The sequence below is a fragment of the Panthera pardus genome, unplaced genomic scaffold (genome assembly GCF_024362965.1).
Source record: "Panthera pardus isolate Hobbes unplaced genomic scaffold, ASM2436296v1 HiC_scaffold_4, whole genome shotgun sequence".
NCBI classification, from domain to species: Eukaryota; Metazoa; Chordata; class Mammalia; order Carnivora; family Felidae; genus Panthera; species Panthera pardus.
This window is the reverse complement of record NW_026526969.1, coordinates 19,531,008-19,544,408: the sequence shown is the minus strand read 5'-3', so window position 1 is coordinate 19,544,408 and position 13,401 is coordinate 19,531,008. Positions and strand designations below refer to the sequence as shown.

The 13,401-nt window shown below is 49.4% G+C and overlaps 1 protein-coding gene across 3 annotated transcripts in view; it reads right to left on the bottom strand.

Moving 5' to 3' along the window:
* CLUAP1 (clusterin associated protein 1) overlaps positions 1 to 10,410 on the bottom strand; it is a 34,902-nt gene extending 24,492 nt beyond the window's left edge. The window contains exons 1-5 of one of the 3 annotated variants that reach the window (XM_019468406.2): positions 10,278 to 10,410; positions 7,532 to 7,643; positions 6,127 to 6,211; positions 5,102 to 5,281; positions 2,470 to 2,565 (exon numbers count right to left, since the gene is read on the bottom strand). In XM_019468406.2, coding sequence (XP_019323951.1) covers positions 2,470 to 2,565; positions 5,102 to 5,281; positions 6,127 to 6,211; positions 7,532 to 7,643; positions 10,278 to 10,299 — 495 coding nt within the window. In that variant the 5' untranslated portion in view covers positions 10,300 to 10,410. Of the gene's footprint in view, positions 1 to 2,469; positions 2,566 to 5,101; positions 5,282 to 6,126; positions 6,212 to 7,531; positions 7,644 to 9,695; positions 10,186 to 10,277 lie in introns of those variants that run through there. The other 2 variants (XM_019468409.2, XM_019468408.2) reach the window with 2 other exon arrangements.
* Between the last annotated feature and the right edge of the window lie 2,991 nt (positions 10,411 to 13,401).

Below are 13,401 nucleotides of genomic sequence, written 5' to 3'. Positions count from 1 at the left end.
TCCCCACAACGCCACAGACAAAACGGAGCCCACCTCTATCACCTTTACTCCCAAGTTTGCTTCTTTACCTATATTCATTCATGGGAACCCCAAACAAGAGCAGCTCAACCTGCCGTCTGAACCCCCTGCCAGCCTCTAGGATCTTTCCTATGATTAATTCCCTCTAAGTTGCCCGTCACCGACATCTGCAGCCAACGAGAGGAGTCACCTTGGTCCTGCCCCCTAGCATTAAGCACTAAACAATCACGGGAGGCATCTGTGCCTATCATACCAGCACCGGGAACTTCTCTGAGCCGTGGGATTTGAACGTGGATGCAGTTCTGAGGTTTCTGCAGCACGTTCCCAAACTGTCTTGGGCTTCCTTCATTCCACAGCGCCTCTCGTCTCCCCCACTGTGGAAAACTACACACGGCAGGGACCATGACCTATTCAAGGACACAGAGCATGGTGCCTTGCCCGTGACTGATACTAGTCCTCGGTGAGTACATGAAAAACAAATACTGGACAGGGGATCTTCCTCAGACCACGACTGTATACAGAATTTGAGAAGTTCCATATTCATGGCTCCCATGGCAACAGTCCGGCCGCTGATTATTTCAATTCATTAGAGGACGGTGCTGAAAGAGTCCCCAGTGGAATCCCGGTTCAAGTCTCCCAATGAAGCCACAGCTCTGTGGCAATTAGCAAGTGACCAGCTCTCGTCTCTAGGTCTCTTAGAATCATGTGTAGACACACGTGCCCTCCTGCACTATAAAGAGAAAACACAGGCACCTGAGGGGCTCGGTCGGTTAAGCGTCTGTCTGACTTCGGCTCGGGTCATGATCTCACGGTCCGTGAGTTCGAGCCCCGCATCGGGCTCTGTGCTGGTGGCTCGGAGCCTGGAGCCCGCTTCGGATCCTGTGTCTCCGGCTCTCTCTGCCCCTCCCCCACTCACGCTGTCTCTGTCTCTCTCATTCTCTCAAGGGTAGACGTTAAAAATTAAAAAGTAAATAAATAAAATAAAAGAAATAAAAAATAGAAAACAAAGAACCCAGAAAGCCTAGAGCTGCCTTGTTAACTGAATGAGCTATTAGACGGGAGCGGCCGTTGTGTTCTGCCAACCGCCCTTCACCGGGCGGCCACCACCAGGTTACCGTATCGAGAGCAGGGACGGTGCGCTGGTACCCAAGTCCCCTGCTTCCAGACCACTCCTGGCGCAGAAATGAAAAGCAAGAGAAAAAACACTATCATACTTCATCAGTGATGCCAGAACATAGACCAGGAAGCGAGAGGCCACGGCTGACATACCTGACCAGAACGAGATGAATTAACCGCATTGAACTTGAAAACGTGAGATGTGAGCACGTGTGCTTCCAATGACATACATCTTTACACGTAAGAGTTAAACAGCATCCATTTCTTCTTCAACCAGCGGCTCCCAAACTCTGCCGCACATTGGAATCACCCGGAGATCTTTAAAAGCTGGATGCCTGGCTCTCAGCCCCAGACATTCTGACTCACTGGTTTGGGGGACAACGTGGACATCAGGTGATTTCAAAGGACTATAGGAGCTCTGGAAGGGTTTTAGGAAGCACGCTCTTAAACAGCTCCTTACATGTAGTGGAGGAAGCATTCTCCTTGATGGGCACTGGCCGAAACAAGCATTGCAAATGAATTTTAACTATAGCATCCACTTCAGCTGAGTGGTTGGGACTGCCTAGGTCACGGGCTCCCCAAACCTGCTGCACGTCAGAATCATCCGGAGACTTCTAACTTCCAATGCCTACGTCATACTCCAAACCAATGACATCAGAACAGAAGCTGGTATCCACGCACACGTGATTCTACCGGAAAGCAAGGTTTGGGAACCATGGGCTCAGAAGAGCACTATGTAGACAAGAATGCTGAGTTCCCCGGGAAAAAGCACCATGATCAGCAAAGTCTGCTATGGGCACAAGGAGGAAAGTTCCAGCAACATGCTACATAACTGCTATTTGTGGACTAGAAGCCACAGCTATTAAAAAGAGACCAGGGGCCCTAGAAGCAAGAATGGCAGCTAACGCTGTGTATTACTTCCCAGCACGGGATCTCATTTAATCAGGTACATTTACATGTATGTGTGTGTGTGTGTGTGTGTGTGTGTGTGTGTGTAGATATATATGTATATATACACACTTAACGTTTACTCATTTTTGAGAGACAGAGAGAGAGAGCGCAAGCAAGGGTGGGGCAGAGAGAGAGGGAGACACAGAATCCGAAGCAGGCTCCAGGCTCTGAGCTGTCAGCACACAGCCTGACGCGGGGCTCAAACTCATGAACCGCGAGATCATGACCCGAGCCAAAGTCGGACACTCAACCGACTGAGCCACCCAGGAGCCCCAGTCAGGTATGGTTTAATGAAATCAGAAGGACCGGGAAAAGCAGAACTGGAAAGGAAACGCTGAAAAATGCTTCGTTGAGGAAGTATTCAAGCATCCGAATACCGCTTACCCTCAGCTCCACCTCCTTGCCCAGCAGGTCATAGAGAGAGGCCCCTCTGGATGTGATCTCAGAAGCAAGCTGCCTGGCTGCTTTCAAGTCTGCAATCTGGAAGGAAAAATATCAAAAACGGAAACCTCGGTGATAGGTTAACAGACATTCAGAATAACCAGTTTGTTAACATCGATTCCTGTCTCCCGTCAGGATACCTGACTACTGAACATGTCTTGCACGGGACACATGTTACATCCTGCGGAGGCGCACTCCCGGGACACGTGGGGCTCTCCGAAAATCCAAATGCCAAGTCAAATGTATTCCTCAACCAGGAAGTGTAGGGAGGGTGAAAGGGACATGCTTCCTATTCCGACTCGGTCCCAACAGGGGACCCCGAAGGTAGCAGGGTGACCACAGGAGGGACAACCGGAGAGGCACGCGTCCTACCTCAGAACCCTGGTGCCCCGCGTTCATCGCTCCCACCCCCCGAGCCCCCGCCTCCGGACGGGCCGCACAGGGCCCCTAAGGCCCACGTGACGTAACGCGCCCGCAGCCCTGCAGCAGCGCCCGGCTCCCTCAAGGGTGGCAGCTGCTGCCGTGAAGATGACGGCCCGTGGTCTGAGCACAAGCTTCTTTCTTAGGGTTCACAGGTCACCCCCTCTTCCTTGCATCTGCTACGTTTTCCAAAGGGCCCCAATGTTTCCTTGCTCTGCTCCCTCTTGCTCTCTTACAATTACATGTCACCCCCTCTTATTCCCAGACCACCAGCAACAAGGCTCCCTCTTCATTCACAGCTGAGGACTCTCTTCCCGCTTCTGCTTCCTCCAGCCCCAGCTGCACCTGCCTCACGGCAGCAAAGATCTGGTTTTCTCCGCGGGAGTCTCACCTCCCCCGCTTCCGGGCCTGGAGTACATCAGAGTCTGGTCCCCCGAAGTCTTCCTAGTCACACTCCCTCCTGAGTTCTAGCCCTAACGCCGTCTATGACCTGAGGCCCGACACCTCACACTGAACGTGTTCCAGACCAAACGCCCCACCTTTCCCACCAAGCCCGCTCCTTCCATGCTCCCCTCCGTTTGGGAAACCGGCAACTTGGTCGGTTCCGGTGCTCAGACCAAAGACTTTAGAGCTAGGATGTCTGATACCGCACGGACTTGCCACATGTGGCCATTTTCAATGTTAAATTGTTTAAAATTAAATAAAATTTAGAAAAGAAAAAGATGAATAAAGAAGTAAATAAAAAAATTTAGAACCCACCCGGCTGTGCTAGCTACGCGTGGCTAGTGGCTGCCGTACCGTGCGGTGCGGATAAAGAACCCATCCATCATCACAGAAAGTTCTACCGGACAGCGTGGCTGTAGGATCTTCCTTGCACTGTCTGTTTTCTCTCAACTCACATCCAAGCTCCCAAGATCTACGTTCAAAGAAGGTTCTAACTTCCGGTCACTTCTTTCCATGGAGGCGTCTCACTCCTGGTTAAAAACCTAGGTGTGGTTTCTCTGGCCTGACCACGGGCGACCGCCAAGGTTTTCCCTGGCGGGCCCCACGGGGAGAGCTGCGCCCACCGCGCACCAGAAGAGACTCCTCGCTGCAGGCTCTGAAGGGAGTGGCAGTCAAGGACTCCGGCCCCCTGACCCACCGGTTCCTACAAAATATCCGCCTTCCTAGCCCCAGGGCCTCCCCTCCCAGGTCTCCCATCCTCGGCCTCGGGCTGAGGTCCTCTCTGGTGCCTCCCAGGCTTCCCTGTTAGGGAGCTGAGGAGAAAACCCGAGGACAGTCTCCCCAAAGACCCAGCACGCTCCACTCTGCCACTCCTGGTCCTCCCCCACCTCAGGGTGAAAACTGCTGGGGCCTTTTGTTCAGAGCTCCCTCAGGACACAACCCTTGACTGGTGCGCCCTCTCCTGGGAGAAAAAGGAATGGCGTCGGGGTGGGGGCCGGGGGGACACTTCCTCTGCTTTTAGCCCCTTGCCCAAACCACGACAGTAAGTGACTCAGGACTTAACTCCCACTTCTGACTTGCTGCTTGAACCAGGACTCCGATGCCTGGCAACTCAGCTCCCTCCTACCTCAGCTGAGCTCCTGACGTCACCCACTTGGCTCAAAGTCACTGTCATCTCTTGCTTTGTAACAGGTCCACCTCCACCCTCACCTCCCCCCTCAGTCTGATCTCACCCCAGCAGCCAGAGTGATGCTCTTAACACAGAATTTCAAATCCCTTCCCGTCCTCCTGCTGAAGATGGCACCTCTCCCGTCTCCCTACTGAAGACACCTGCCCCGGCCCTCCCTGCCCCTGCCCTGCTTTACAGTTCCCCACACGTCGGCCACCTGTGACCTGACATTCCTTCTGCTGTGTGCTTTAGTCTGACGCCCCTAACTGAGCCACAGGAAGAGCGGGTTTCCGTCCTCGGTGTTCATGCCCACATCCCCTGCGCCTGAACTGTGCCTGGCATATAGCGGGCTTTCGATGAGGAGCTGGATTAATTTACCGTGGCTTCTGTTTGTATCCAAGTGCTGACGAGTGCAAAACTGAAAAACTGCTCTCAGTTAAGGCGTCAGGAAAGAAGTGGCGCCGGGAGTATCTGACAGGGTCCATTTCAGACCCTAAGAAATAAATATTCCGTCCCTCACCAGGAGCCTTTCATGGGCCTCACCTTTGAGCCAAGATCAAATTTGAATTTGCTGACGTCCTCTTCTCCTATCTTCGAGCCCTCCAGCCCTTTGGTCTTCATGGCGTTATAAAGGACAGAGGTGATCTTGAGAAGTTCTTTCACTGCATACCCATCTGCCTGATAAAGCTTCTTGGTATTGAGTTTTATATGTGCCTTGGTGGCCTATTTGCAGACAAAAGAAGAGTAACAGTTTAAGGCCCTTTCCACGAAAAATCTAAATCAAATCCTATGTAGGTAATTGGAAAATCTCTCTTCAGTAACCTGACTGTATTAACGGTCAAACTTTCAAGTGGCTCAGGCACCGCAAGCGGGTGTGTAAACGGACGCCATCTGGATGGAGAGCAGTTTGGTAAGGGACAAGAAAATTACAAATGCACATTATCTTCGCCCCAACAATTCCAATCCTAAGGACTCATGCTAGAGATGCAGTCATGAAGAAAAGGATATGTGCAGGTTATTCACGACAGCGCTGTTGCAGAGACACAAAGTTACAAACGTCTAAATGCCTATCTGTATATAAACTACATAAATCATGGTATACCCAAACAAGCACTACTACTCAGCTATAAGAAAGAATGAGGAAGCTGTATTTGTATTTGGAAAGTTCTCCAAAATGTACCATTAAGAAAGCAAGATCCCAAACACCATGTGTGTAAAGGAAGGGCAAAGAATGTATATTGTATTTGCTTACCTACGCATAAAGAAAACTCTGGAAGACGCGACTGGGGACGGAACTAGGTCAACGGGCAGGCAGGATAAAAAGCCATTCTACTGTTTCACATTTTTAAAAAATGTTGAACTGCGACATCTATTACCCATTCAAAACTAACGAGATAGAATTCTTAACACACAATGAATTAAAAACAGAACCCCAAAACTCTGTGCTGGTGAAACGGCTACCCGAAACCTGCTAACGGGAGGCGGTCAGAAACCCGCAAGCGGCCCTGACGAGGACTCCTCTCCAGTGGGGTTCGTGTTATCACTCTATCACAAAGCCGGGAACTAACCATGAACTGGGCAATTGCCTTAATGAAGAACACTCGGTCTTGTTCAGTCTCCACATCTGAAGGGATGTCAGTGTGAGGTTCATACCTTTCACAGAAAGAAAAGACACAAGTTAATTAAGTGGAAAGTTAACACAAGAGAAAGCGGGCAGCTGAGGGGATCTGTGACAATTAGCTCTTGGAGTCCCCAGCTAAGGGGGCAAGGTTAAGAGAGACCTCGAAAGTAGCATAAAATGCTAAACACTCAAGGGAGTGCTGAGTCCTCACCTAAGAACAGATTTATGGGATTCCAGAAATCAAGTCTGTGGCTCAGCACACAAACTTAAATCTGTCTCAGACCTGAAAGTGTAATTAACATAATCAGAACTATTACTCTAGCCGACAGCCCTTGACACAAGGGCGTGAGGTTGGGAAGCGCGGAGTTACAGGTGCCACTGACGACCCGCCAGGGGTCAGAAGTCAGCAGTCTCTTCCTAGGCAGCCTGCATGCTAAGAAGGGTTTTTACACTTTTCAAGGATTACCTATCACAAACAAAACACGTGTAAGAATTTGCAACAACGATCTTATGTAGCCTGTGACAGCTAAAATAGTCGCAATCCCCTTAGAAAAGTCTGCCAACCCTGAACCGTGGTAGATTTCTCACCCAAAATGAAATTTAAAACTTGGTAATTTCTACTCCAGTGCTCATCAGAGTGTGTGGGGAGACCATCACTCCCTGTGGAAGTGAGAGCATGAAGAGGCGCTTGGACCTGAGCGCAGTGCATGCTTCCGACTAAGAAATCTCCTTTTACCACTGCCTGGTATATTCCCTTCTCCCACGGCGTTCTTGGTACTCCACTGATTTTTTTTTTTTTTTTTTAACATTTATTTATTTTTGAGAGACAGACAACGAGCAGGGGAGGGGTAGAGAGAGGTAGACACAGAATTGGAAGCAGGTTCCAGGCTCTGAGGTCTCAGCACAGAGCCCTATGTGGGGCCTGAACCCACGAACCATGAGATCATGACCTGAGCTGAAGTCAGACGCTTAAACGACGGAGCCACCCAGGCGCCCCTATACTCCACTGATTTTAAACAGGTTACAAAGGAGTCTGTCAAACTCACAATTTATTGAATTCTTGGGGTGCCCGGGTGGCTCAGTTGGTTAAGTGTCCAACCTCGGCTCAGGTCATGATCTCACAGTTCGTGGGTTCGAGCCCCGCGTCGGGCTCCACGCAGACAGCTCGCAGCCTGGAGCCTGCTTTGTATTCTGCCTGTCTCTCTCCCTCTCTTTCTCTCTCGAAAATAAATAAACGTTAAAAAAATTTTTTTTTAATTTATTGAATTCTTCCTTTTGCTTCACAACGGTATTCTATTCTTGGTAGCTATGGAATATGGTATTCATTCTTAGACCTCAATAAAAGTTCTAACCGTTTCACCAGCCAAAGAAGCACTTCAGACACAAGTCCAAAATTTGGTGTGCGGAAATTTTCCATAGAGATATGTCGAGGGTATCCCAAGGCTCTCATCATCTCTGTGAAATCTGTCCAAAGGTAAAACAATTCAGTCAGTTCCCCATCAAAGACCAACCACTTATTAACTTCGACATTTCCCTTGCTTTCCCTGGTTATTTCCAACATATTGACAGTTTGGGGGACTATTTATCAACTCTCTAAGAGGGAAAGTGAAAAGGAGATGAAAGGTGAAATACCTCCTCTGCTTCCTGAAAAACATTTAAGTTCAACGGGAGGGCAAATAAAAGCTTTACGTTATAACAGGGTTTAGGGACTGGCTGTGAATCTGTCTTTGATAGGTCATTTCTCTTGGATATCTTTCTCTGTACTACTCAAAATGAGAATTACTTGTGGGGCAGGGTTCCCTCCCTAAGGAGAGAAAAAAAAAAAACCAAAACCTCAAGGCAACCTGGCTATACATGTACCACTCGTACGTGACAACATCCGTCACGACCTTGTAACAGGAGATCACTAGTTCAGACTACGTGTTTGTGTCTTACCATATATGGGAGACAAAGAAGTAAAAAATAGATTTAAAAAACTACACCACGAGGCACCGGGGGCTCAGTTCTTCGGGTACGAACCCAACTGAGCGGTGCCGGCAAGAATAAAGTTGCTTCCCGGAAACAAAAGCCTCAGTGTCACGACTCTGCCCGAGGATCCCGCTACACCTGGCTTTATACAAGGTCATAAGGAAAAAATACATTACATGTGAACAGTGGTTACGTTTAGAGGTGATGGTGGTCAGGGAGAAGTTCACCTGAGTTATTTTGGAGTTGTCTTTTTTATCTTTGTTTAGTGAGCATATAGGACTAAGGTCCTATATAACCCAAATTTTAAAGGTTAATTGCATATTTAAAGAAATCTTAAAGAGACTGGTGGAACTATACAGCAATACTTAGATTTTTTTTTTTTTTTATACACCAGAACAAGAAACAACACTACTGATACTTGTCGAAACCGGAGGTGGTGGTCACTAAGCTTTGAGCAGAATGAGCAAATGAACACAACAAACGTTTTTTGCGTTTCCACAACGTGCCAAGGTCTATATTCGGTGAGCTTCTGGCTACAGAATGCCTGTCCTCGCCCTTCCTGAAGGTTCAAAATATCTCAGCGACATTCACAAATAAACTTCCTGGGCACCGGAGGTTAGGTTGGATGTCAGCAGGCAACAGAAGAGAAGGTACGAGCAAAGGAAAGAGCAAAGGCACAGAGGGCCTCTGTCACTGTTTTCTGGGAAATGTGAACAGAGTGGTGGTAAATAATGTGGCAGTCTTCCCACCACACAGCCAGGACCTGCCTAAATCCGTCCTCCTATTGAGTAGTCAGGTTCGGTTAATTCCGCAAAATGGGGACAATTTGATTGAGACTCTTACCATAAATTGCACACACGTTTGGCATTCATTAAGGGCAAAATGTTCAGAAATTCCCTTCTTACACCTTCCCCCCCAACACAACTCCATTGAGCGTCCCCTAGCAGAACGCTGGCCTCGGCCTCTAACAGTGGGGGGGGGGGGGGGGCCAGAAACTGGTCTCTACAACGCACAGTCCCCCAGACCCCGCAAATCCCAGAGGTCGTAATTCACACCGTGGTACTACCAGGGGTGTCAATAAAACGCGAGGCCTCCAATCACAACTGAAAGGAGTAATCGTTAATGGTGACATTTCCAGCAATTCGGTTGGAAAACTGGCAGTAAAGACGCACCCCAAACCACCACATTGGCAATCACCGGCTCCACCCACGCAGGTGGAGCCCGTCTGCTCAACCGCTTCAGATTCAGAAAATGATGGTGCCTAAAAGGCAAGAGAATTCGATTCACACAGGGCCAAGTCCGGATCCTTGGTTCCACCCAGTTCTAGCTGCGTGACCTAAAGCAAGCAACTTTACCTCTCCGTGGCTCGAAGTATTTCATCCCGATTACACTACCTACCTCACTGCCAAAGCGAGGACTAAAATACCGTATTGAACGTAAAACGCCTGGTGTGTAACAGGTGCTCCAAAGAATTAGTAACAAATTCTCTTATCCGGATTCCACTTCCCCACCCTTCCAGCAGAGGTGTCTGGGCTCCCTTCTCCTCACCAGCTCTGTTAGGAAGCACGCAGGCTTTGGAAGTTAGACAACCTGAATTCAAACTCCAGCGCCGGCTCTCACCGCCTGTGTCCTCTGACCGAGTTACCTGACCTGGCTGCCCGTTTCCTCCTCTCTAAATACAGGAGCACAGAGTAGCTCCGAGGAGTAAATGAAACGATGCACACGCACAGAACAGGAACTACCTGGCAGATCGTAAAAATTCGGTATCAGCTGCAAGTATTATCAATCACCAGTCCCCTCCTCGGTTTTCTGAGCTCTTAAGCTAACCCCACTCAAAAACGTCTCATCGTCTTCCAATACGGCAGCGAGCAGCCCCGTGTGGCAACACAAGTCCTATGACATTAGATACGATTAACCCCGGCTCCTCAGCCGCACTAGCCACACGCGGCCGCGGGCACACACACAACCCCCCGCCATCGCAGAGACAAGGCTGGGGCGCCCAGCCTGGAAGGGGTGGGGGGGCGGCAGCGGGCAGGGACACCCCTGAGCCGCACAGGCTCGAGAGGGGTTTCTGGCCGTGCACGCCTCGGACCGAGGACCCGCAGGTGACAGCGGGCAGGTATGCCTTACTGCGGAGGTCGCGGAAAGACATGGCGCTCTGGTCCCCAGCAGCCTGGAGTCTGGGTCGCTCGCCCTCAGCGCTCACGGGTTTCTATGGCAACACACCCAGCCCTCAACGGCGCGCGGCCGGGGCCAAACAAGACTGGGCCGGAAGGGGCCCGGTCGCGCGCGTGCGCATGCGCAAGCGAGAGGGCGCTGGGCCGGGTGCGCCTGGCGACGCTGAGGGATTCCGGTCGCGGCTAGGGGCTGCGAGTGCGCAGCATTTGCGTACCCTTCACACGCGTTGCAAACACACATGTGGCCCTGGCGGACACATTCTGATCACCTACTACGTGCCTGACACTGTGCTAGGCGCTCTACGTACTGCTTCACATTTCTTCCTCAACTCCCCTAGACAGAATGTACGGTAATGTTACGAAGCCGGGTCTCCCGTGCCCAGCACATTTCTCTCTGCCATGGGTAAACTTGCTGGCTTCACCGGCGACCGAAGGCCCAGAGAAGCGCCAACAGCATGAAGGGGCGAGGCCCGGGATGTAGCTGAGCGAAAACCCAGGCTGACCACCAGGCGGCGACAGGCGGCTCTGGCGCGACCGCGCCTGCGCAGCTGGCTCGGGCTTCACAACAGGCCGGAAATCGGCCCCGGTCCTTGCAGGCCGGGGATTGTCCTGGCAACCGTGGCTTTTGGGGCGTGGGTGTGGGCGTGAGCCCGTGGAGGGAGTGTGGGGCTGCTAGGTGAGGGATGCGCGTGACACGTGGCCTGGCCGCCGGGAGATCCCGTGGGAGTCCTCCCTGCCTGGCTGCCAAGGTGGGAGGCAGGCGACCGAGAGGGGCTGGGGGCGTGAATGAAGTGTGCCGAGTCCGGAAGGGCGGGCCAAGAGGAGGTAGTGCCACCCTCTGGCCACCCTCCTCCCTGTTGGTGTGGGCGAGGGAACCGACGCACAAAGGCTCGGCCCGAAATAGAGAGTCCCGAAATAGAGAAATAGAGAGTCCGGAAATAGAGCCCACACACCTGGTCGCGCTTCCGTGAAGAGTTTTGTTTTTCCCTAAACGTAAAGCTTAAAATCTATAGTTTTCTAGAAGAAAACTTAGGGGAAACGGGTTGTGACTGTGTTGAGCAAGATCTCTTAGATACACCAGAAGTATGAGCCCTTTAAAAAAAAAAGTTTAAAAAAAAAATACATTGGACTGCAGCAGAATTTAAAACTGCTCTTCAAGACACTTTTAAGAAAATGAAAAGATAGCCCACAGTCTAGAAAAAAATATCCACGAAACACACGTGATAGGAAGATTTGTATCCAGAATACATAATGAACTCTCCAAATCAGTAAGAAAGCAAATCAGTTAGAAAGCAGACAAAAAGGGGGCGCCTGGGTGGCTCAGTCTGTTGAGCCTCCGATTTAGGCTCAGGTCATGACACGTGGTTGAGGAGTTCAAAAACCCTGACAGTGCGACGCTTTCAAAGAATGTGGAGCAACTTGAACTTTTGTATATTATTGGTGAGAATCTGAAACAGTGCGGCCACTTTGCAAAACCGGTAATTTTTTATAAAATTAAATATATATTTAACATATGGCTGGGGCGCCTGGGTGGCTCAGTCCGTTAGGCCGCCAACTTTGGCTCAGGTCGTGATCTCAGGGTCTGTGAGTTTGAGCCCCGCCATGGACTCTGTGCTGACAGCGCAGAGCCTGGAGCCGGCTTCCAGTTCTGTGTCTCCCTCTCTCTGCCCCTCCCCTACTCATGCTCTGTCTCTGTCTCAAAGATAAATATTAAATATATATATATATGGCTGAGCAATCCTACTCCTAAGTATTTGCCCAAGAGAAACAAACAGACAAAAACTTAGGTTCACACAAAAACCTGTACACAAACATTGATCCCAAAACTTGAAAGCATTCAAACGGACATCCCTCAATTTATGAATAGATAAACTGTGATACATCCATATAATGGATTACCACTCAGCTGTAAAAAAAGAAACGAACTGCTATATATATAGGAGGACAGCGCTGAAACTCCAATGCCTTATGCTAACTGGAAGAAGCCGGACTCAAAAGGCTACATAGTGTATGATTCCATTTACATGACAGTCTGGATAAGAAGACAAATCAATAGTTGCCAGGAGAAGGTAGATGCAAAAGAATATTTGGAGGGTGATGGAACTGTTCTGTATCTTTTTTTTAAATTTTTTTTAACGTTTATTTATTTTTGAGACAGAGAGAGACAGAGCATGAATGGGGGAGGGTCAGAGAGAGGGAGACACAGAATCTGAAACAGGCTCCAGGCTCTGAGCTGTCAGCACAGAGCCTGACGCGGGACTCGAACTCACGGACCACGAGATCATGACCTGAGCCAAAGTCAGCCGCTTAACCGACTGAGCCACCCAGGCGCCTCATGAACTGTTCTATATCTTGATCGTGGTGCTAACTATATGACAGTAGGTGTTTATAAATACTTACAGAACTATGCACAAAAAAAGGTCAGTTTTACCATATCTAAAATTGTGTCTCAGTAAGCATGACTAAAATCAAAAAAGCTTTAAAAAAGCAAAACTAGAGTGCCTGAGTGGCCCAGTTAGTTAAGTGTCCGATTCGATTTCAGCTCAGGTCATGATCTCACGATTTGTAAGAACCTGCTTGGGATTCTCTCTCTCCTTCTCTCTCTGCCCCTCCCCCACTCTCGAAATAAAGAAATAACCTATTGTCAATTCTTTGGGGTATATACCTAGGAGCGGAATTACTGGGTTGTATGGCAATTCTATGTTTAACTTGTAGAGGAACTGCTAAACTGTTTTCCCACAGTGGTTGCACCATTTTACATCCCCACCAGCAGTGTAAGAAGGTTCTAACTTCTCCCACATTTTCATTGTCATTTTTTTTTTCTTCTAGCCATCCTCATGGGTAAGAAGTGGTATCTCACGATCATTTAAATTTATAATTCCCTAATGACTAATGATGTTCAACATCTTTTCATGTGCTTACTAACCATTTGTGTATCTTCTTCGGGAAAAATGTCCATTCAAGTTCTTCATCCATTTTCAGATTGGGTTTTTGTTGAGTTTTTAAGAGCTCTTTATATATTCTGGATACTGTGCTTATCAGAGATATAATTCATAAGGTTATCCCATTCTGTAGTC